The sequence below is a fragment of the Peromyscus leucopus genome, chromosome 19 (genome assembly GCF_004664715.2).
Source record: "Peromyscus leucopus breed LL Stock chromosome 19, UCI_PerLeu_2.1, whole genome shotgun sequence".
Classification (NCBI taxonomy): domain Eukaryota; kingdom Metazoa; phylum Chordata; class Mammalia; order Rodentia; family Cricetidae; genus Peromyscus; species Peromyscus leucopus.
This window is the reverse complement of record NC_051079.1, coordinates 81731041-81756359: the sequence shown is the minus strand read 5'-3', so window position 1 is coordinate 81756359 and position 25319 is coordinate 81731041. Positions and strand designations below refer to the sequence as shown.

General features: G+C 45.4%; 1 protein-coding gene across 1 annotated transcript in view; it reads right to left on the bottom strand.

Annotated features, from left to right (window-relative positions):
• The window catches only part of Adamts16 (ADAM metallopeptidase with thrombospondin type 1 motif 16), a 113958-nt gene that overhangs the window by 10330 nt on the left and 78309 nt on the right, over window positions 1–25319 (bottom strand). The window contains 3 exon segments of the mRNA XM_028873676.2: window positions 1788–1982; window positions 2082–2283; window positions 20041–20167. Coding sequence (XP_028729509.2) covers window positions 1788–1982; window positions 2082–2283; window positions 20041–20167 — 524 coding nt within the window.

Genomic DNA, 25319 nt, shown 5'->3' with positions numbered 1-25319 from the left:
CAAAGATATGTAGTGAGTCACAGCTCTCTGTATCGCCCCCATACCTCCTCTGCAGCCACGATATGGGCCCTTAGAGTATTCCAGGGTTCATAAGCCTCCCCTAGAAACCTGAGTGGTTCCTGGAAAGGAAGCAACCAGGCACAGGGGGTGAGAGCATTTGCTTCCTCTGGGCTGCATGCTAAGCTCGAGTGGTGCCTTCTGCCTGGCTCCTGCATGAGCGGAGAAGCCGTGGACAGCCTGGTAAGTGGACAGAAGAGGCTGGTGCATCTGCTAAGCAGAAATGGCACGTGAAGCAACATCCTCTACACCCCAGGCCGGTGCTGGTGTCTGTAGTAGGGACCCCAGCTCTGAGAGCTGCTGCTGGCTTCTGCTGGGGTAGACAGGCAATGCTGGGTAGCCCAGGACCATTGGGCCAAGCTGCCAGCAGGGGGTCTAAGGGAGCAGAAGTCCTCACACTCACTTGTTGGCTTCCAAGTGCCTTCTGTGTCCCCTACATCCTAGATAGAATTTCCATTAGAAGACTATTCTATGCTGCCTATTGAGTATGGCACAGAGATAAGCTATGGTGTATGTGTGTAAGTCTGTATGTGTATGTGTATGTGTGTGTGTTTGTGCATTACTGTGTGTGTATATATATTCTCTGTGCATGTGTGTATATGTGTGTGTATATATCATATATATGCATATATATAGCATGGGTATGTTCATACACACAGATATATATATTATAAATATACATAATATATATATCATACCCCCCCCTCTCTGTATGTGTGTGTGTGTGTGGTGTTTCAAATTCCACATCAAAAATTTTCTCCCTGGACAGCCCATAAACTATGCAACCTATACCTCCTGCTATCTAGACATGCAGCTCAGAGGTTTGCCCAGTAGATTTGACTTTTCTAGTAAAGATGGAAATCCATCCAGAGTCACTCATCCATTTGCTCTGGGTGACATTGAACCTGTGCACTTGACCAGCAGTGGTGAGCTCCCTGTACACAGTGGACAATGCTGCATTTAGTTTTCATTGACAAACAGTGTCTCAGGAAGATGCAAAGCCCTGGGGGTCATCTTCCTTCCTAAACAAGGCTTTGCTCAAGGAGTGTGGAGAAATCCAGCACCTTTGGCCCTGCCCTGAGAAGCATGAGCAGGAACAGTTAGTGGCTTTCTTTCCCAGATACCATGGGGAGGTAGAGGGTTAGTCTTGGGGAACAGTACACCCTTGGCTGGTATGGAAAGGTTTCTGAGGCTCCTTTGGCCTCACCTTGTCCAAAGCTAGTCAGGAAACCTCTATACTCCAAGCTCAGATCTCCCTGACTAGTCCTCCTTTGGGGTCCGGACATTTCCAAGCAGTGTGAATGGGGACATGTTCTTCATTTCCACCCTTCTGTCATTGGCTACACAGACAGTGGTTCAGCACATGCAACCCAAGACATTTCTACAAACAGGAGTTGGCTGCCCATGGAGACTATCATCAGAAATGAGTTCTGTGCTTTCTGAATTCACACATCTCCTCCCTGATCTGCACAAGGCTTGAAAAGGGCTACTGATGTTCTTCCATTAGTGGTGTCATTGTGAGAAGCGATTAGGCATGGAGGGAGGGCAGCATGGATGCCAGGGAAGCAGGAGATCTGAGGCCATGACTGACAGAGGTAATGGACTCAAAGCAGAGGAAACTGAACTTGGGCAGTGTGAGAAGACACACTGAATGTAGAGTAGGCAGAAGCAAAGCGGGCAGCTTGGAGAGAAGAGGCTGACCCCATTCTGAGGGGATCCGATGGCCATACCTGAGACCAAGCGGACACCAGCCACTGCAGCTTCTTGTGCTTGTGGCAGCGCTTGAGCAGGCACACTTCCTGGGTCCTGGGCTTGGGCTCTGAAGTGCAGGCGGTGTCGTGCAGCAGCCGGGCTCTGGCTGAGGGGTTGGTACTCTTGCAGGCCACTGCTCTCTTCCGCCACCCCTTCCCACAGGTCCGTGAGCACTGAACAAGAGAGCAGATGAGCGAAACGTACAGAAAAGGCAGGAAAACTCCCATAGTGTTTGATCCAGCCACCGCCCCTTCTCAGTCCCACCGGGTTACCTCTGTCCAGGGCCCGGTGCTCCAAGCAGGTGGGCAGCTTTGAGAATTGCAGGCTTGGCGGCTGGAGGGTGCAGGCTGTGGACACAGGCTGCCTGAGATGGGCTCCTCACGGTAGTGTGCCCTCCGTGTGCACTGCACAGGCCTGCTCTGAGTGCCCCCACCACACGTCCGGCTGCACAAGCTCCAGTTTCCTACAGACCAGCTGGTAGGGGACACAGAAGCCTATAGTGAGGGAGGGATGGTGTCACGGCTCCCAGTCAATAGATCTGCGTGCATGTGTTGACAAGTGGCCCGTGGTTTTGCAGTGACAGATGACAGATGTCATCTTTCCCAGTTTTCACAGAGAGGCCATTTGTGCCCATGCGTCACTGGTGCTGGATATGTCTCTCAAACTTTAAGGGGCGGGGGGATCTAGTTTCCCTATATTAGCAAATAACCTACCTTAGAACAGATCTCTCATCTCCCTCTAAACTTTTTTGTTATAAAAATAGAAAACTTCAATCACATGCCCCAATAAAAGACCTTTGTGCTTACACCCACTCAGCTTCAACGGTCATCAGTTCGCACCAGCATTAACTTAACGCTGTAACATCTGCATGCAAATCTCAGACACAGATATTTCAATATAACATTTGCATGCAAATCTCAGACAGGGATTTCTATGTGCATTCCTTGAAAATTCAAATTCTTTGTGATTTTAAAAACATAACCACAGCCAGTACCATGATGATATCTAACACATTATACTTAACATGTGTGTATGGGGGAGAGATGTGGAGGAGCTGGGGGTGGGGTGGGGGAAGTATGATCAAAATACATTGTATGAATAAATGATGTTCTCAAAGGACCGATTTACTTCCGGTCAGTGACAGGAGCTACTTCCGTATCTTCCTTACTTCCTACAGCCTGCCCCCTGCCCCTGCTCATGGGATTTTGAGACTGTGTCTCTGTCGTTCCTGTCACTTAGTGGGTGGATAATTCAGATTTGATTTGATTTCACCTGTAGTCACTCAAGACTTCAGACCCTTTTGATAGGGTGCTGTGACATCTCATCATCTTTTCAGTTTCTTCACAGTGTGTTCTGCCAAATCCTACACTGTGGATTCCCTCTCTGGTTTTAAGGCATCCTTGTTAATGAATGTGCTGGCTGGAGATGGGAGATGGAATGGAGGTGGGTCCAAGTTCAGCCCAGTGGTGCCCTGCTAGGTGTGAGCTAAGCTTGGGTAGGGCTTCACAGCCTTGTGTACGAGGGCTTCATGGCCACGATGTTCAACCAATGCAGGGGACCATGAGGATACACATTTGGCATGGCTATGATGCTCAGCCAGTACAGGGGCTCCGTGGACACACACTGTAGTGTGACCACAATGCTCAGCAGTATAGGGGCCATGAGGACACACACTACCGTGTGGCCACAATGCTCAGTCAGTACAGAGGCCATGAGGACACACACTGTGGCGGGGGGTGGGGGGGGCATCTATCTCCTTGATCCAGCTTGGGACTCCTTTGTCTTAAGACTAAGGTGGTAGTTCTGAAAGGAGAGGAAGCTGACGACACTTCCTGGGAAAGGGAAACACCCACTCCGAATTCCATGATGCCCAATCACTCAGTTGCATCAGGGTGCTTGTGCTTAGTTTTGTTTTGGAGAAGCCTTATGCTGTTTTATTCTTGAAAAGATTCCATTACACGTTGAAGCAAATTGTAAAAGCCCTGTCGTTTTAAAATGTATAAAAAGAAAACACACGAGGGCTCTAGCAACTGATCCCACGTCAACTGTGGGAAGACTTCAGATTCTCGGTATCAGCAAGAGGAGTGTTTTTCATTACATGCTAAACAAACCCACGGCGCGTCCTTCTGGTGAGGGACTGTTGTCTGCTGCTGTGGTGTGGTGGCTCTGCCCGCGGGTCCTCGTGGCTGCTCCTTGGCCACCTCAGTGCACTTTCATGTTGTCTTTTTATATTTTCCCATTTCTTAGGCTTGCTCTCAGCCTTGGAGCCTTATAAATGGTAATTGGTGTCCACGCTGGGGCTGTGAAAGACATCTTGGCTGCTCACAGGCTTTCCACACCTCCTCCCTAAGTCTCCTGTCTCCACCATCTCAAGCCACTCCAACTGGGTTGATCTGTTCTCTACCCATCTCCCTTAACTGCAAGTCATTAAGAAAAGCCTTCTGAACAGGGATCACGCAGATTGCTTCTGCAAGCGCCAAGTGTCTGTTTTGCTTCACAGAGAGAGCTCAGGGGAAATGCCTTCACTCCAGCCTAGAAAGGAGTTGCAGTCCACACTGTTCCTCTGCTGCTGCCCGGGGGAGGGTCCCCTATGCACGAGCAAGCCTCATTCAGCAGCTGACCAGGGACCACAGCAATGACTGCTTTGTTTAATTCGCCTGTGTCTGCCAGTAGAAACAAGAAGGCTGCTCTTCCTCAGACAGTCAGGGTTCCCAGGCAGGATATGGGTACACACAGCTTCCACTGTGGAGGCTCCCTCACAGGGCCCACATGTGTGGATCTCACCATGACTGTGAGTCGTAGACAGAGTTGCTTTCTCTCAGATTGTAAGTTATATCCTTGGGATCGTTTGCTCCACACTAAGCAACTGTATTGGTCAACAGCTACTAAGGTTTGGATCTGGACTATTCCTCAAAGGCCAGGGTGTTGAAAACTTGGTGCCCTTCCTCGGTGCTACTGTGATGCAGGACACGTTAAGAAGTAAGGCTTTGTGATGGAATTAGGTCACTGGGGCATGTCCTTGAAAGAGATGCTGGGACTCCAGACTCTTCTGGTCTGTCATCTGCTTCTGGGTCCCTGTGAGAGAGCAGCTTTCTCAGCTTCACATTTCTGCTATGATGTGATGTTTTCCCACAAGGCCATGCAACAGTGTAGCCAGCTATAGAGACCTCCCAAACTGTGAACTGGAGTTACTCTTTCTCCTTTTCAGTTGACTCATCCCCAGCATTGCCATAGTAACAGAGCGCTGATTGACACACCAAGTATTAGATGTGTCTCAATTAAATCCCCACCCCCTGCACCTCACTGTCCAGTCCAATTTTAAAGACAAAAATAGCGTGTGTCTTTATCCTGTTGACTGTTGTCTTCGTTGACTCTCAGTGGATGCTCTTGGGTGTAGTAAACATGGGGAATGATGAACACACAAATCCCAGTCACAACACACCTGTAAGGAGCTGTGGTGAAGAGTTACGTGCTCACAGACAGAGGTCATCTGACAGATGGGGGCACAGAGGACAGTCACCGTCTAGAGGCTTCAGCTTTGGCCTTTGTCGCCAGGTGAATCTTGTGCAACCTGGCTTTCACACTTAATAGCATCTGTCACAGCACTCAGGTTCCTTCTTATTAAGCTATCTTCTTTACATTTGTAAGTGAGCCCCAATGAGCTCTATGATACCCCCCACCCAGGGCACATACACACTCAGCATTTAGCAGATTCCAGCTGCTTCTGTGGTCTGAGAATGGGTGCTGGTCATGCTCTGAAGCCACATAAACCTCATCTTCGTGTGTAAGTCATTTGAGACCCACCACCCTTTTCAAATGAAATGTTTTAAATATGACAATTCACATTCAGCAGTAAACACGGGCACTTTGAAGTGGCTGCCCTTCCACAAGACAAAAATAAGTTTCGTTACAGCACAAGCAGACTATACACTGGCTGGGGTCAGAAGATGGAGGACGTACAGGAGGCAGGTGGCCAAGGCCCTGTAGCTGCCCCTTCTTATCAAGTGATGAGAATTTAGGATTGGTCTCTGCCAGCGCCATTTTGTCACCATCTCTCCACACCAGCCCCCAAACAAGTTCCAGCTCTGTAGGAGCCAGTGGACCTGTTAGCTAAGCGGATGCACAAGTGTGAGCTGTGGGACCAGGTGCACAGGCGTGGCAGACTGTTATGGTCTTTGAGCATGTGCCAATCTCTCGAACAAGGCACCCAGAATCAATGCACCCAGGATCTCCAGGTTCTCCTAACACGTAGCAAGCCCCGAAGGCTCAGAAGTCATGGTGCAGCATGGCTGATGCATGCTCTCCGACCTTCTCCGCCAGAGGTGGTTTACACAAATGTCAGACACACGCTGACCAGCAGGTACGACCTTCTTTTGTCACCTGTGACATGCCCTTCTAGGAGTTCGTGCAGGGTCTAGTTCTAGGTCAGAACAGAAAGCCCGCTCCTGACAAATGGCTGGCAAGGGGCAAGTGACGGCAGCCAAGTCCTCCCGGCACCTTAAGGATTTTCACTTAGCAGTTACTTCATTTTCTTTAGCTTCAAAAAGTTGGACCCCTTTTTTTCCTTTGTAGAGCTAAAGGAGAGATTTATAATGAGCCAGACACAGACCCAGAATTGTTCTCATGTCTAGATGCGGATTTCTCTGCTGAAGCGTGCAAAGCCAGACATCAAATGCTTGCTCTGAAGGAGTCACTGTGGTGTTAATTTTACAAACTGTGGGGAGCCAAAGGCGTGTAAAGGTTCACTTATCAGAGGCCAAAATGCTATTTTTCCCAGATTTTCTTTTCTTACTGTCCTGTCATTGCACATTACTTTACAAATAATCAGCAAGGACCACAGAGCTTCGGTTATGCAGGTAAAGACAAGGAGGAGAGAATTCTGGGAGATACACAAACAGCAAGTTGACCTCCATGTTCTGGATGGTCTCAGTTCATCCAGGTTCTAACAAAAGCTGTCCATCTCAGCACGTTCTCTCTGCAGAACACTGGGCTGCTGCAGTGACTTCTCATGATGCCTTAGAGGGACTGATTAGTTCCTGAGTGAAGGTGGAGTCATGGTTCCTGGGAAGTCTGCCCGCCATGCAGTTTCCACCAGGAATGGGAAGAGAAGGGTGTGTTTGATCTTGGTATGGAAGCAGAAGCGACTCCTGTTTACCAGCTTTTCTCCGAGGAAGTTTGGCCTCAGAGGTCTGGTGGCCAATGCATGAGTGAAATGAAACTGGAGCAGGCAGTGGTCTCAGTCCCAGACTCTGTCCCCAGACAGAACCAAGGTCGACATTTGCCCTTGTTCTGTTGGAAATAACTAGAGCTTCCTGTGTTCAAATTTCAGTTTGTGGCAGCAACTCTGTAGCATGGGTCTTGTTAATAAAAACCCAGAGTCAGATATTAGGGTGAAAGCTGAAAGATCAGAGAAAAAGAGCAGCCAGGCACTAGTTCTTACCTTTACACAGTCCTCAGCTGAAAGGAATCTGAGCTTCTGTCTCCTCCCATCTTATATTCCTCACTCTGTCCAGCCATATCACTTCCTGTGTCTACTGCTCTAGTGCTGGTATTAAAGGCGTGAGATCCAGTGCCTGGGTCTATGACTAACGAGTGGCTAGCTTTACCCTCTGATCTTCAGGCAAGCTTTATTTGTTAGAGCAGACACAAAATATCACCACATGCCTTCCTTTGACCTACTGCAAAGGAGGAAGCTACGCCTTAGGTACTTGGGTCTGCAAGGTCCTTTGCTTAGGATGTCCTCCAGGAACCTAGCCACCCTTGGTGCTTTGGTGGAAGTCTATATGCCTTCTGGTGTCAAAGCAAAGCCACCTGGGAAGCTGGGGGAAATTGTCTCCAATAGTTCATTCCTCCAAGTCTCTCAGACAATCCACCTTGGGAAGTGGCCAAGAAATATCCCCACTGCTTGGACAAGGCAGGCTGAGGCAGGGGGATGTTCACAGTTGAGGATTGGCCCAGGTGACCCAGACTGTACTTACACCATCCTGCACCAGAAGCGCATAAGCACTTTCTCACAGGCAGGCTCTCACAGTATCCTTTCATGTTCCTCTCTCGGTAGAGAGCCACTCAGATGGGAATCTGTCCTGGTGGTTCCCTGTGCCTGCTGTATTCTTCACAAGACATCAGCCATATGGCCTGGGTGGTCTCCTCCCTGCCCATGAGCTCACATTGGCCTCTTTAGAAGGTGATGTGCACTCACACTGAACGGAGGCATCCACTCCCCGAGACTTCACCCCGAGGGAGTTCTCTGGACCTGCTCACCACTGAAGCACCATCCTGGAGATGCCAAGCTTGCCCTCAGATGCCCACAGCCCTTTGCTGAAACTGGTGTCTTTTGGGTTCCATCCATCCCGCTGCGTCAGCCTTTAAAACCTGTTTATGCCAGCTGGTCTTGTCACTGGAACTATGTAATGTAATTAGGTTTGGTGTCACTTTGTGAAACATGAGCATGAAAAAAGAGGCTTGTTTCTAAGAAAATGAACTTGAGTCTCGGGAATGACTCAGTAAAGACCAGTCATTAAGTGGGAGTGCTGTCAAATTAGGTGTGGCTGAGGAAAAAGTAAAACATGGAGAAAAATGAAAAAAAAAAAACCGAAGCGATTTTGCTCTGAGATGAGTGGGGTGAGTAGTTCAGACTGGAAACCCGGTGCTCTGAGCTTGGAGGTGGATCCTTATCCATCGAAAGGGTTGGGCCATTAATCAAGAAACTCGGCAGATGACACCGTTACGGATCTCAAGTGAAGATACATATTCAAGCCCCCCTGTAAATTCACCGATTTTTAAAAAACAGCGGGTAGACAGACAGACCTTGTCTTGATGACTCCTGACCCACCACGCGGAACCCCGGCTTAAGAGTAACTTCCTTCAGTAGTCAGTGGCCCATCTCGGCTCCTGGCACCTGCATAGGACCCTGGACTGAAGCCACTATCTACTAAACCACAGTCACTGTCCCACTCCCCAGCAAAGCAAACCCCCTCACTGCAGCCGTGAGGCATCATGCCATTTCGTGCCTTCCCTTTACTTAGCTGAGGAGACGCTGTCCCCAGGGGAGCCCACGGGCCTTTGCCTATGGACCAGGCAGCATGCCTAGCCAGATAGACTTTGAGAAAGCCCATGGGAATGACGGCCACATAGAATTGGCAGGGTTAAGATGGGCTGCATGGGCCCCCAAGGTGACAGACAGCATGGCGAATTCAGTGTGGCAGAGACAGGTCTTAGAGAACCAAGGACTGGAGAGGACGAGGGTGTGGCTGTGAGGACTGTGGGGAGTTGGGGGCCTTAGATGGTATTTGGGATTCTAGACAATGACGGTGGGGAGACAGACTGGACGGCATCTAGAGAAAGGCTCTGTGTCTGTGGGAAGGGTCAGCAGACACGGCGCCCCTGGAGATGACTGTGGCTGTGGGCAGGGTGCTGGTGGCAGGTTCCTCACCGATGCGGCTCCTGCCGACTGTCCACAAAACACATGCTCCAGAATTGGCTCGCCTTTGTGAAACTCACAGGTTGAAGAAAATGCAAAGTCTCACACATTGACAGTCTCCACCAACCGAGCACAAACATGAGGCTGCTATGGGCGAAGCATTATGGTATTCCTCACAGTTTCCTTTTGGGTTCACCACAGTGAACCCATGCTGCGGAGAACTCATTTTTCCTATGGATATAGAAATCCCTCAAGTTGTAACCATGTACCAAGAGGATTGTGCTAATCAAAGCCTGTCTTTGCTCCTGACCTTGCATACATTGCTGCCCATCTGGGTTCTGAACACAGGGGTAGCGTGCTGTGGGATAGAAAAGTGACCCTAGGTCAGGATGCCTGGGTTTAAATCTCTGCTCCTCTTCCTTGGGAGGCTTTTGGAAAATCATGAACACCCCTATTTGTATCGTCACCTGTAGACTAGAGTTAATCCTAACACAACCCCTCCCCCATGGAGTGTTTAGAAGAACAGGAGCTGGCATACAGCAGGAGCTGCTGAACCAGGAGCTGCAGTTCTCATGGAGGCACCCACCCTCTCTTTTTCATCCTTCCCTTGGCCCTTATCCAGAAAAGTGAGCATGCTCCTTAGCCCTTTTCCAGAAAAGTGAGCATGCTTCCATGCGGTGCACAGGACTCAATAAACCCAGTTCCTTATCAACTTCACACACAAACAAGGAGATAAAACTATGTTTCCATATTGCATTACTTATACGTTTGTTTTTGGAAAACCTTTGAAAGGCCATTAAAAACATGGCCAATCAACATGAATTATTGTAAAGCCAAAAATAACCACAGAGACACGAACACTGGTTGTGTAGCATCTTCCCGTTTTCCTGTCACATATAACATAATAAAGAGAACATTATTCTGCAGGAATATTCAGTCTGTCGCCAATATTGTAAATTTTAAAATTCTGCAAATGAGAGTAAGGAAAAGAATGAATGAAGAAAGAAAACCAAGTGCATTAACACCTTTCTAAAGAGGAAGAAGTAATTCACTGAACTAGAAATACCAGAGAGATCTGCAAAAGTGCCCTCCATCTCTGCTGGAAGAGTGTGCCAGAGCTCATGAAGATGAGTGAGCATAGGAAAGAAGTGTCTGTGAGTAGCTCTCATGAATCTCGTGCTTCATAGAGAAAACATAGCCAAGTACTTGAACAGCTTCCAGAAGAAGCTGCAGAGGCCTGTTGAGTCAAGAAATGAGAAGCCTGGGCTATTTTGTGTTGCTTTTAGGCAGCACCATTAGATGCTCCCAAAGAGGATGAGGTCTTTCTTCCTCTTGTTCACTCTCACACCCATAGGCTGTGGGATCCCCCAGGCATCTTATCTGCTGGCCAGGGAATATCCTCCTTACAATATTTAGGTGAACACCATCTATACAAACGTGAACTTGCATGCTACCTAGGTGTGACAATTCCTTATCTAAGGTGCTTCATCCCTTGGGAGCTTCCCTGTTCTAGGATGTGCCATGTTCCTAGCTGAGGAGAGATGCCACCCAAATTGTTCAGAAGATGAACCTGCTAATGGACACATTATATAAATCACCCCAAAAGATGCCCAGGAGATTTTGCTGAGCAGTCTAGCATCCAAGGCTTGGGAAACAGCATCATTTTGTTTTCAACAAGAGGTGTCACAGATACAACGCTTTCCATGAAGACACTCTCACTGAGGGATGCAGTCACCTGGCCTGGGGAGGCAAATATCCTACTAAAAGGGCCAGATAATAAAAGGTTCAGTTTAGTGATCCATTTGGGAAGCAGAGGTGTTCCCACCACATCACCTTCAGCCCTAACTGTAACCATATATGCAGATTTGGTGGCAGCAGGATTGGGCCCATAGGGCCAAAGTTTACCCTTATGATTTAGTTAATTTTGTTGATGAATAAAAGGATTGAACACAGCTACAGACATCAGCTGAGACATCTCTCAAGACACGTGTGGAGCACAGCCTTAGAGTCCTATGAGAAGAGGACAAGGAAGCCCATGGTAGCCAACAGTGAGACAACAATGGCCTCGAAGTCCCACGCATCAAATCTTGACATTCCCAGGACAAATATTAAAGAACTAAATGAGCTTGTCCAGGTGGCCCCACACACTGCACCTCACAGTGAATCCCCTGAAGTAACAGCCAGCCCACGGAGTGCCAATGCCAGGCAAAGCTCTGAGCTGCATTCACATTCCTAGTACCTTAGGAACCAGGGGACATTGAGTCCAATTTTGCAGGTGAGGAGACTGAGGCCCAGGGATGCTGAGCATCTTGGCTGCAGCTACCCAGTCCATGATGGTCAAGCACATGCATCTGGAAGCAGCAGGGGTAGAGAAGGGCAGAGCGAGGCTCTGTTCCTTCCTCCTCTATTGCACTCACTGCTGCAAAAGTAAGATTTTTTTTACAAGGCCGGTCAAGCGATCTACAGTAGTAAGTACTGTCTCTTCGACCCAGTTCTAAAGCGCCCCGGGCATGCACCTTGGCAGGGGCTCTGTGGCTTGCTTATCCTAATTGCACACCTGCAGTTTTGTCACACGTATCTGTTCACACTCCGTCTGTGCACACTTCATTGCTCTAGGGGAGAGTGGTGTGTGGCTCTTCACGGCTGACTGTCCGTGAGGAACAGGGACCTCGGAACTTCCTTTCCAGTCAGTCTTGGATCAGTGATGTAGTGTCTTTTTCTGTTCAAAACAGTTCCTCCCAGTCATCAGAAGCATCCTGTTTTCTAGCCTCTGAGATGTCTCTTCTTAGAAGGTGATCTATGATGGCCCTGGGGGAAAGCTGAGGTGTCTAATATGGATATGAACATTTCACGGAGGACTTGGGTTCACTTGTCTTTCTTCTGTCATGTATGATCTCCCCACAGCACGAAGCTTTGTTCACTGCTCAAGGTGCAAAGTGCAGTTTTGGGGCACAGAGGATTCACTGACCACCACTTGGCTCCTTTTCCAGAACATTCTATAGAATGAGTATCAGGACCTTGTTCCATCCTAGGAGACAGAGCTTCCCTGCTGTGGGTCTTCCTTTTTCCACAAAGATGTAAACATGGTGGCATTCCTCCTTCTGTTGCAGGCTTTTCTGACATGCTACCTCTCAGTTTATTGGATGTTTATTCCTAGGCAAGTATGTAGAAGGGATCTTCACCATGCTCTTGAGTACATTTCAGGTGCTCTCTGTCTAGTGCATCTGGACTGTGGGAGTCTGGAGACAGCCCTTCAGTCCCCGAGGCTTGGAAACATGGCCAGTGGGGACACTCTCAGGATTTAGAAAGCTCTAGTTAGGGGGATTCTCAAGTTCCATGCTAGAGTCGCAGTGACTGAGAAACCACAAATTGCCATAAACACAATGAGTTTTCTGAGAGAAACCAAAGAAGCAGATTGCATGTGCTTGTTCTCAGAGTCAGACCCCCAGCCTCCTGGACATACTGTGTGAAATCAGCTCAGGCCCTCCCTGAGTCTCAGTTACAGCCCTCTGCATCAAGGGATGCAGAGGGACAGTAAGTGCATGCCAGTTTCAGAACTCAGTCCATGTTGCCTTCAAGGAAACTAGCTTGCTAAGAAAAAATGGAGCATTGTATTTCCTTGTTTTGTATAAAAACTGAGAGCTGTCAGTCAGGACTGGATGGTGGGGTGTGGGTGTGAGCATGGGGAAGTGTGGGGCAGCAGCAGCAGCAGCAGCAGCAGCAGACCCAGCAGTAGTTACTGTGGCTGCTACACAGTGACAGTAGTATCCTTAAGAGTAGGAGCTGAGCTTGAAGGGCTGGGGGATTGTGGGCACTTCTTTCTGGTCAGTAGATAGTATGTGATCGGATCTCTGCTAAGCATATATGTTTAAAAGAGTCAGAATTTTCATTTTTGTGAAAGCTTGGATAATTCCATTTTTTTTTGCAGCAGGCAGGTCTTCTCGTGTGAAGAGACTGATTCAAGGAAATAAATCCATAGGGCAGGTAAGATAACAATGACATAATTTCCTGACTCCATGGAAATCACCTCTTCAGATACTGTCACTCATCTCAGGACATCTGCAGATTAGTTACTTTCTTTTTCTCCTTAGGAACCCTTAAGTGCTCACTGGCTGGATTCCTCACTGTCAAGCAAGCCCTGAAAACCTTGCTTTTATCATTAGATGATCTAATTAGATAACACTTTAGCTATTACACCTAACTAACAGTGTGGTTTGAATAAGAATGGCCCCCACAGGCTCACACATTTGAATGCTTAGTCATTAGGGAGTGGTATCACTTGAGAAGGATTAGGAGGTGTAGCCTTGTTGGAGTAGGTATGGCCTTATTGGAGGAAGTGTGTCACTGGGGGATGGGGTGGCTTTGAGGCTTCCAAAGCCCATGTCAGGCACAGTGACTCTTTTCCTGCCAGTTGTGGATGCTGATGTAGGACTCTCAATTTCTCCAGCACTGTGTCTGGCTGAATGTTGTCATGCTTCCTGCTATGATGATAATGGACTAAAGCTCTGAAACTGTAAGCCAGCCACAATTAAATGCTTTGTTTTATAAGAGTTGCTGTGGTCATGGTGTCTCTTGACAGCAATAGAACAGTGACCAAGACACCAACTAAATATTTAAGTTCCAGTGTCTGTATCATCCTTTGGAAGCATCCTCCTTCAATCTTGACATCCCAAGTTTTCAAGAGATTCATATTGCAAATGTCATGTCATCTAGTGCTCTTCAAGTGCTTGTGCAGAAACTGAAGGCATGAGGAGAGCTGAAGTGTGTGGGTGTCTCCTTAGTGAAACTGACTGTGTTGTAATTGATATAATCACCAGTCAATACTGTTAAAAGTCTGATGCTCAATAATACTAATTTTGTATGGTGGACATACAAAATTATTTTATATTTGAATGGTTTTGCATATGCCTGATATTCCTCTGTTAAGTTGGGGCAAAGAAAATCCATGTTTAAGGACTTGTTCATCCCCTAGCTCAGATGGTCTAAATGATTGGTATGTGGCAGCCAGAGGGGCAGTCAGTGAGCATTCATTCCGAAGGATCATAGACAAGGTGTAGAAGCAATGTCTGGGCAGTGTATACACACACACACACACACACACACACACACACACACACACACACACACACACACACTCCAACATTCTCAAACACTGCAAATGATCTGTGCTGATAAATCCAGTGTCCAAATCCATCTAGTTTATTGATTTTTTCAATATTATAGTAATGATGGCTAGTGGCTAAATGAGGTGTATAATCTGTAGAAATTCTAATATGTATAACAAATCTGCAATTCAAAGTGGTGAGGTGTAATACAAGTTCAACAAATCTATCTATAGTTTTGTGCCAGGCCAATTATGCCCATTCAAAATTAAATGGTGCAGGTTACAATGTACCCAAAATATGCAAGGGCCATGACAGAGTTGGGGCCAGGCATAGTCTGGGAGCAGCACCTATTCTTTGGATGATCATGAGAGTCATATGCTGAGACACATCATTCATGTGGTCACAATGAGAACCAAGATAGAGTGGCAACCTCCAGTTTGGTGGCAGCCCCTCAGTAGCACCCTTACCCAGGCAGGGATCAGGGCCTGGCTTCAGAGACAAGCAATGCTCCTGCTGACAGACAGACTGAATTCTGAGTGCAGGCTGTCGGTAGCTTGAAAAGCAGACAGTAGTTGGTGGATGGAAATCACATTGATAACTTCATGAAGAAAACACAGATCTTTGATCCTTTTTTAAAAATTAAAAGCCATGGTGGGAACTGTGGAAATGATGGTTCAAATTAAACAGCACAGATTCTTCTTTTCAAAAGTCAAGCCCATAGCTGAGAGACTCAGCACACCCAAAGAAGAAGAAAAACAAACAAGGAGACAAAACAACAAAACACCCCCATCCCCACCCACTGCTAGACACAACTTATACCATACACCACCACTGGCTCCACAATGCACCCGGAAAGCACAGAGCTGGCAGCAGCGGTTACATGTACCTGAGGTCTCACAATGGAGATGACCCAGACTGAATGAGTAGGTGAAAGAAGCCTGGAAAAGAACCCGGAAACACCCTTTCTTCAAAGTACTCATGTCAGGAGTACATAGCACCGCACAATTAAGAAATAGAGACTTTGTAGGAAGGCTGACTCCAGCAAACCCAGGTTCACCAGCTAGACTTCCCTTAGGAAATGTTGGTGTGCCGATTCTATGGATGAAGACAACGAGAAGAGAGAGTGAGACAGGGCAGTGACTGGAGCTGGGAGAAGCACGGCCGAGAATCCCAGACTATAATTACCCTTCTGAGACTCCTCTTCAGTCTCATGCCCTCCAACCAGCAAAGGCCTGAAGTACCTAACTGCAGAGTGAGGAAACTGTAGCTCAGAGACGGGCCCAGCCACCGGGTTTATTTGAACAGACCACCAAACCCTACAGATGTTGTCGGGGCTGTGAAACAGATCAACAGGCTGTGATTACGGAAAGGAGGCAGAACGCAGTAAGGGTGACAGCAATACAGAGCAAAGCGGATGGAGAAAGACACTTGTTACATGGTCGGGGCCTGAGCTGAGCGCAGGCAGAGGAGAACACCGAGCTTAGAAGGGAGCTGCGCAAACAGCTCAAACTGACTTCATGAGGTCTCAGGGGGTCTTGTGATCGTGTTCTCACCCTGAGACACTGTTTATACAGTGATGGGAGGATTTGTTTGAAAGTGAGGCTTTAATATAAAATACAACCTGAGGAATATTGTTTTAAAATACATGGGAGCTTTATGGAAGTAACGGAAGACTGTGCATGATTCCTCGGAAACTTCACTAGTGAAATAAAGCTGTGTATAAACAGACAGGAGGGGACAAAGGATGAGAAAATGCTAAGATTCAGTCATCTTATTAATACTTGTCAAAAGTCATGGTCGAATCAATAAAAGGCAGGAATAATCCTTTTCTCCTAGACTCTCACATTGTAAGGGAAGATGCTTGAAAAGCACTGTTTATTTATAGGCGATTCATTAATTAAATGCCTTAACAAATCACTAAAATGTAGCTTGTATTCTTAGAAAATGTTAATATAAACTACAAAAACCAGGCATTAGTGAGGATAGGGGAGGAGCTGGAAGAGTGAAATGGGAGATGGTTGTGATCATATTTCATTATATACATGTATGAAATTTTCAAAAAGGTTTGGAAACAGTGAACAAAAATACATCTATAGTCTAAATACGACTGATTTTAAGATATGGCAGGAAGTGTGAGATACAAAGGAAACATCTGGTAGATGGATGACACAATAAACAGATTAATCCAAAGTGACCTCACCTGTGGCCACAGTTCATAAAAGTAGATTACATTTACACATAAAAAGATATTCTTCACTTGATCAAACAAAACCCACTGACGGAATATGCACAGCTATTTAAAAATAAATAGTACCGGAGTGCATCAGCCTGAACCAAGACAGAGGACACAAAGCTGGTTCCATCATGTTCATGCCACATAATACAGATTGCAAGACAGAAAGCCACCTCAGAGCTGAGGATGGTCCCCATTTAATAACACAACAACTCACGGCAGAACTACAACCCCAATGGCATGGTACAATTTTAAAGTCAGTTAGGAAGTAAGTTTATGAGAAAGTGTTGAGAAATGGCCAATTGTAATGTGGGGTTTTGATATACAGGACAAACAGAAATAAGGGTATGAGGGATTTAAATTGACACCCTTGGCGTTCCATCTGATGGTCATGTAAATGACCTTTCTGCAGAACAGAGCACAGAGCCCTAAAGCCTGCCATTCCCCAGCTATGGACGAAACCCCCCAAAATGTTATAATGTGAGCTCTTCTTCTGCAAAGTAAAAATGCTTGAAAGAGAGAGAATCTCCATCTGGAAACTTCAATAAACTTAAAAGTACAGAGACACAGCTTTGAATAATTTCAGGATCGGAGGAAAAAGTAATGGGACCAACTGTGCCCAATATCCTCCAGTGTCTCGTGATTTCCCCTCCAAAGTCCTAATTCTGATTAAAGCTTCCAGTGAGCAACACATGCAATGATCATGTGAAAACAGACACCAGTTGGCAGTACAACCTGCCTCTCTGGGTGTCAGCTATGTATGCTGCATGTAGGTGTCTATCCTCTACCTTTTCTACCTGTCATCTATCTATCTATCTATCTATCTATCTATCTATCTATCTATCTATCTATCTATCATCTATCTATTATCTATCTGTCATCTATCTATTTAATTATTATCTATCTATCATCTATCACTTACCTATCTATTTATCTGTCTATCATCTATCTATCTATCTAACTATCTATCTATCTATCTATCTATCTATCTATCTATCTATCTAATTATACCTATCTCTCTATCATACATCTATTATATCTATATATGTAATCTATAAATATATTCTCTATCTATGAATTGAGTATCTAAAAATCTGTGTCTAAGATCTACCATCCATTTTTCATCTATCATCTATCTATATGTCTATGAATTTATTGATCATCTGTGTGTCAGTAGCTCTATTTATTCTGTGTATTTACTCATTTCTATAAGTATTTGAGACATGTGTCATAGGTTGGAATATCAGGTGACAGTTATATTGAGTATGGAGGGAATGTGGACGTTTTGGAGTCAGTCAAACTGAGACCTGGAGACCAGAACAGTAAAAATATTATGAGAGATTTATATGTGGTTTAACATGAGGAATTTCCTAAGTTTCCTGAAAAGCAGAAATATTTTAAATCTCCAAGATATTGTTCTGCTTTTGTTCACACACACACACACACACACACACACACACACACACACACACACACACATGCGCATGTGCATGCACACACGCACACATGCACAGGCACACACATACAAAGGCACATACCACAAAAATATATCCATCTGACTTACATCATATACTAGCAGTGTTGATAGGTTTATAGTGAGGATGTTGTTGATTAGTATGGAGTATGTGGTGAATCTCTGTCTCTTTTTTAATTTAATTTTTTTTTCATTTTACATACCAATCCCAGTTCCTACTCCCTCTCCTTCTCCCGCCCCCCACCTTCCTCCATCCTACCCCCTATCCACTCCTCAGAGAGGGCAAGGCCTCTCTTGGGGAGTCAACAAAGTCTGGCATACTAAATTGAGGCAGGACCAAGCCCCTCCCACCTGTGTTAAGGCTGAGCAAGGTGTCCCACCCTAGGGAATGTGTTCCAAAAAACCATTTCATGCACTGAGATAAGTCCTGGTCCCACTGCCCAGGACTCCCCAAACATATCTAGCCACATAACTGTCATCACATTCAGAGGGACCATGCATGTTCTCCAGCTGACAGGACAGAGTCCATCTTCTTAATTTTTATGAGTCTAAACGCACAGGACCCGATCAAGCCCATGGCATACTCTGCTCTTTCTATCTGGCTCAGCTCAGCCTGTGGGACACTCAGATAAGAGATGGCCAGTAGTGGTCTTTTATCAGCCTATCAGGCTGTATGACAAGCTATATGACTAGTGCTACTACAGAATATTGTCCCCAGGGTCCATGGATTCTAAGAACATCCCTTCACCCTAGTACAAATCCTAGAGTCTCAAAAAACCAACCAACCAACCAACCAACCAACCAACCAACAAAAAACAATCCAAAAATATCTTTGGAGACCCTAGTGACTGAGGGTTCATCAAATCCTGTCTAACTTCTGGCTAGCCATGAGATGTGATGTGGAGGAACCATGGCTGAGGTGGGGCTGGTGGCCTAGAAAAGTAGTAGATCCCCACACACATTGGGGACATCTCTGTTGAGATGGCATCATCTTCTGGAGAAGGCTCTGGCAGAGGCAACTCCAAGCTTAACTGTTATATGTGTCTCCAGTGTCTCCATTGCTATGGAGATGGGGGGTGTGTGGATTCTCATGGAGCTCCGTAGAGAGCCGACATCATGCCCTCCTGTAGTCATGTACCTCGGCAGGGCATTTTCTCAAACTGAGGATCCATTTGCTATACCTTGTGGATCATCACGTAAAGATATTTTTGGATTGTCTTTGTTTGTTTTTTGTTTTTGTTTTTCAAGACAGAGTTTCTTTGTGTAGCCCTGGAGATCCTGTAACTCGCTCTGTAGACCAGGCTGGCCTTGAACTCACAGACATCTGCCTGCCTCTGTCTCCAGAGTGCTGGGATTAAAGGTGGGCACCACCACCACCCTGTCACAATGGTCTTTATTAAGTGTCTGAGTTCCCTTGGCTCTGTGAAGGGGCCAAGTGAAGCGAGAGTTTCATCATCTCAAGTGATTTTTCACCTCTCCTTGTGAACTGACCGCATAAAAACCAAAGACAGTGAAGTCTAGGATCAGGTCTTACATGGCCAGTGGCTCCTGTCTCTCAGGAAACTTCCCAACCCCACATCTCAGAGAACAGAGGGGTGGCAGTCTCCAGGGCAGAAAGGAGATGACAGACAGCCTGGCTCACCCATGCACAAGAGTGTGACAATACTCCAGGCAGACCTTGGGATGGCTCTTCAGTACCCGTCACTAGTAAGTACGTAGCAAACAGTAGCAACTGACACCAGTGACTTCAGGAGAATCCACCACTGTTGCTATAGATATGCTTATAAAAACATCAGGATGCTAAGGGAAGAACTCCTTCTCACAGGTGAAGGAATTTCCAGGCTATTTATCACCCCTAAAGTCTTTTTCCTGGTCCTACATTAAGGCAGCTCTTGTTCCGTTTGTCTTTTTCCTGAAATGAAACAGGAGCTGGCAATGGTCACTTCTCAGGCTCCAGACTCAAGAGCTCCAATGATCTGTGAACCCCGAGCCTTCTTACCTGGGAGGACAGGCTGACACCTTGCAGGGCACCAGCCCTGTGACAGGTCGTGTCTTGGGGTTGCAGAAGGATGCATTCACTTGCACCTTCAGGTCTCTGTAGCATCCCTCCTTTGAGTTCATCTTGCCTGTAGAAAGGGAGCATGTGATAAAGACTTGCAGCCATGCCCAGAGATAAAAGTGCAGAAGAGATAGCAAAACCATCTTAAAATCTTTTGAAAAACCTTAACTATGCTATGCTTGCATGCCTTTGTGTGAATGCCCAATATTTCAGAATTTACATATTTCTCTCTATATTTTAACATCTTTAAATTCAATATGTTTTACACTGAGGGTATAGCTGAGTGGTAGAATGTTTTCCTAAAATAAGCACAAAGCCTAGGCTCAATACCCAGGACTGTCATGAATGAATAAACAAAACAATAAATTTAACATAGTTTTGCAACCAATGCTGTCATTCATTTGATGAGATAAAATTATTTTACAACCCTCTTCTGGCCTGTAGGGACACATGAAGGCAGAATACTATATACATAATAAATAAATAAATCTTTAAAAAAATTATTTTACAAAAAAAGCTAATTTCTCAGCTATATTAATTTAGTTAAAATTTATATATGAATACTACATTTATATCATTTCCATCCCTTTCTTTTCTACTTCCATACCCCCTCATTTCATCTCAAATTCATGACTTCATCATCTTTAATTATTATTGTTAATATAGGTAACCTACTGAGTTGATTTAAATAAATACTAATATTAATTATGCTCATCTTATATTTCAGCAGAGGGTAGACCTTTTAAATGATTAGGGTTCTAGTCTTTTACAGCTACATTCTTATATCTCAGACCATGAGAGTCCAGGATATGTGTCCTTCAATGACATCCCCTTACTTTTGCATCGGTGCTGAAAACACCCGGGGCACCCCTCCTCTCCTATGAGTTCCTGTGCTTTCAGTGTATCCAACTCCACCCACCCTTCCATCCTCGGGATTTCCTTATGCGTGTGACTCCTGCAGAACGATCCTCAGAGCAGCTGAATTTAATCTTTTCCCAACGCTTCCTCTACTAAATACTGTAGTGGAAATAATTTTCTACTCTGTTAGTTGCACTAACATGAGACCTTGGGGACTGAACTCTTGCATGAGTTTGGGGGAATAAAAATCCGTATTGAAATGAGAAGATGTGCAGGTAATAAACACTGATGGCCCACCTTCTCAGGTTCCAAATGTGCAGACATGAAACCCTGCATGCATGAGTACACACCCCAGGAGGGTGTAGAGAGGAGATGGCTATGTCTACCAGGATAAGGCAAGTGTCCTATGCCCAGGGCCCAGGACAGACGCTTGACCCTAGTGCCCTGATGGAGAGGCTGTGGGGGGAAGGGTGAGTGCTCCTTGGTAAGGGGGCTTCTTTGTTCCACCCTGAACTATAAGCATCCTTGAAGACACCTGTGTGGTGTCAATCCAACTCAGGTCCACTGAGGAAAGTGTCTTCCCTCTCTAGAACACACACTCTTTTTCTTTCACTTATTTTCCTTTAGTTGGTAGGGAGATAAGATTGAGGATAGACACTCAGTTTGAGTTTATCAGATTCTTGGCCAAGGACACAGAGGTAGTGAATCAGCTCAAAGGTAACTGAAACACAGCATCATTTCCAGCTCATCTCTGCCACCTTGTTCCTCTGGTAAAGTTCCAAAGAGGGAAGCAGTCATGCCGAGCTTCAGAACATTGTCTCACATAAGGCAAAGGTAGGAGGGTGTAATAGACAGGTCTTGTGCAGATGGGGAAGTGTAGACAATTAAAGCAGTAGGACCAGAGAGCCCTGCTGCTCTCCAGGAGCTATCTCTGTAACACTGCTCTACAGGACACACACTTGTGATGTCACACTGAGCTCCCTTGTGGATCATTTCATATAACAGGATTACAATCTTCCATCACCACACATGGAGACTAGGGAAATCCCACTCCAGACTGAGTGTGTTTTTGTGGGTCCAACATGTCTAAAACCAGGGCTAGAAGGATGGGTCGTTGGTTAATAGTGCATACAGCTCTTGCAGAGGATTTAAATTCATTTCCAAGCACCCATGTTGAGTAGCTCACAATCCCCATATCCTGGAGATCAGTTCCCTCTCGGGCCTCCTCAAGCACTTCCCACCCACACACACACAAAGGCTCAGGTCCCAGCCCTGGTCATCAATATGCATTTAAAAAACAATGAGTTCATAAAAATACCCACTTCGTTCACGGAGGTGTCCTGGTATACCACACTGATATTGGCTATCTACTAAAAAGTCACTAATTCATGTTCATGAAATTCAATGATGTTTCACTGCCAATCCAGACACAAAGGGACAAACAAAGTAGCCAGAAAGGAAGGTGGAGACCAGTGGCTGCTCATGACCACCAGGACACCATTTCCCTAGAGAGTCAGGACAGAAGATCAAAGGGCTGTTTGTAAATCCAGAAGGAGGACCCCTACTGCTGATGCCAGGTGACAAGTATTGAACCAAGAGGTGAAGACATTTCCAAATGTCTTCTCTGATTTGGGAACTAGATATCTGTAGATAGCTAAGAAGATGATGCAACACAGCACATTGAAAAGTCTGTATGAGACATGATTTTGAAAGTACAGAATATATAAATCAAATTTTCCTCCAGGCAAGGAACCATGCAAAGCCATTGAGAAAGGAAGACACGATCAAGAGATATTCTTATCAGACTCATGAGCAGTTTATCATTCTTCAAGAACTGGAAATATGAAAATGATACTGATGTTGGATTTTCATGCTCTAATATTGATTGTATAACAGGTGAATAAGTTATTTTCAGGCAGCATATAATTTAAACCATTCTACTTGGATTTTGGGATTTAGAAAGCTCCAACAGCATGAATGTATTGAATAATTTTACAAACTTAGGGAAACCAAGAATTCCATTCTAAAGTCCATATGTCATCACACCACATTCTTGGTGATAAGATCAAGAGAAACCAAGTCAGAACTGGGTTGGAAGTTTCCTCCCTGTTGGCTAATTCTCAAAGTGCTAGAAGATGGTCTATAGGATAAGTTGGATGGGATTGTTATAAGCAATCTGACTCAGAGACCTCATGTGCAAAAACTTGAGTACCCAGGAAGGAAATACCTAGTAGAGCAATAGTGGCAATTTAGTGTCAGAAGTAATCAATCATTTTTCGACTGGATTTCTCTGACTGACAGCCATGGCATGGTTGTTACAGCAGCTGTGATTACTTGTGCAATATCATGCCTATAAACACCTCATCATAGAAGACAGGAAGACTTGTAAGCCCCATACTCACCTGAGGATTTATACACAGTTAATGTTTCATGAGAGGGAGGGGCCTTTTCTTTAGTAGTGTAGCCATTGGTAAGGGGGTTTATGTCCTGTGAACAACTCTGATGTAACTCATTGAGTCACACAAGAATGACATGACATTAGAAGAGGGTGCTACTTGGGAAGAGGAAAGGGACTAACTAGAGTGAAAGGCCAAATCAGGGGATAATATGATAGAAATATATTATATATGTGTAAAAAGATATATGCCATTGGATTCCATTGACTTCTCAAACTCTGAAGGTTCAGAAGTGGAGAGAATACATTCTAATAAACTACTTCATCAAGATGACCACTTTGGATGAATTGGTGGTTAAATGTAGGAGAAGAAAAGTCCTCACTTCATAAATAAGTCACATTAATTAACAGTAAATAAATATGGACATTGCTTATGCCTTCCGACAGAGGTTCCACAAGGGAAATTAAGGAGATGAGACTAAATAAATCCTTAATGGCCATGATCTGCATCACCTGTAGGTGAGGTATACATTCATGTGTCAACAAAATATTATAAAAAGGAGGATGGTGGAAGAAAACATTATGTTTCCTGGATACAAGTCTCTTGTGGACTGATGGGCATAACTCTCTAAAGTGGAGTCATGGCCAGTAAGATGTGTCAGAGGGTAAAGACACTTGCTGTTAGGCCTAAAGACCTGAGTTTGATTTCTAGGACCGACGTGGTGGAAAGAGAGACCTGACCTCAACAAGTTGTCTTCTGACTTCCTCATGTGCACCATGGTGACATGTGTACATGAACATACAAACACACACATAAATCACATGTAAGTAAATGTAACTTTAAAAAAGTACATCCATCTGGAGTCTGCTGGAGTGGGAAGACCATGTACGTGGTACTCAGCAGATGAGTTCAAGCTAAGTTATCTGCTAGGTGGTCTTGGGCCATTTCCCAAACTTTTGGTTGCTATAGAGAGAGACAGCAATACCAACATCTCCAAGATGCTTAGGGTGACTGAGTCCTGGTGTTTATCATCACAGAACCTCAGCTGTACAGAGAAAAGGCAGTCTCAAATGTTTTTCAGAAGTCACCTTGGAATCTGAGCTGGCTACAAGAGTCCTACTCTGAACCCTTTGTGGTTTCTACAAGATACTGTATATGAGACCACAGTGAGTGCACATAGACGACAATGTGGGATTTTTATCTTGACTGCAATGAGCGTAGCATGCTCCTTGGAGGTGGGAGAGAGAGAGAGAGAGAGAGAGAGAGAGAGAGAGAGAGAGAGAGAAGAGAGAGACAGAGACACAGAGACACAGAGAGAGACAGAGAGAGAGAGAGACAGAGAGAATTATATGACAGTTAGCTTATTGCCAACTTGACTGGCCTGGAGAGTCTCAATAAGGGCCTATATCCTATACATATATGTTGAGTTGACCCTGTGGAAATGTCTTTGGGAGGCTGTCTGAATTAAGTTAATTGATAAGTTAAAGACTCAGCCCATTGCAGATGAGCACCATTCCCTAGGCAGAGGGCACTAAACCATATATGAATAGAGAGACTGAGCTGAGCATAGGCAAGCTCTCAGATCTTGACCGTGGGTGTGATGTGATGGATACTCCAAGCTCCTGCCAACAGTGATAGACTAGAACCTAGAACTGTGAGCTGAAACCAACCCCTGCTCCTGTAAGTCAGTTTTTGCTGTGAACTTTCATCATAATGATAGACACAAAACAGGATCAGACTGTGAATCTGCATCAATACAAACAGAGGTGTCTCTGGTAATCTGAGCCCTAGGATGTGATTTCTAAATGCTGGCCCTTCTTCATCATGTGCACATGGCCAGAGGCTTAATGTGTCTTCAGAACACTCAACCTAAGAGTCAGCAAACCTACTTTCAGAAGCTCATGGAACTTTTTCTAAAGATGGATGATACATTAAACTACAAAGAAAATTCCCAAAATAAAAAAA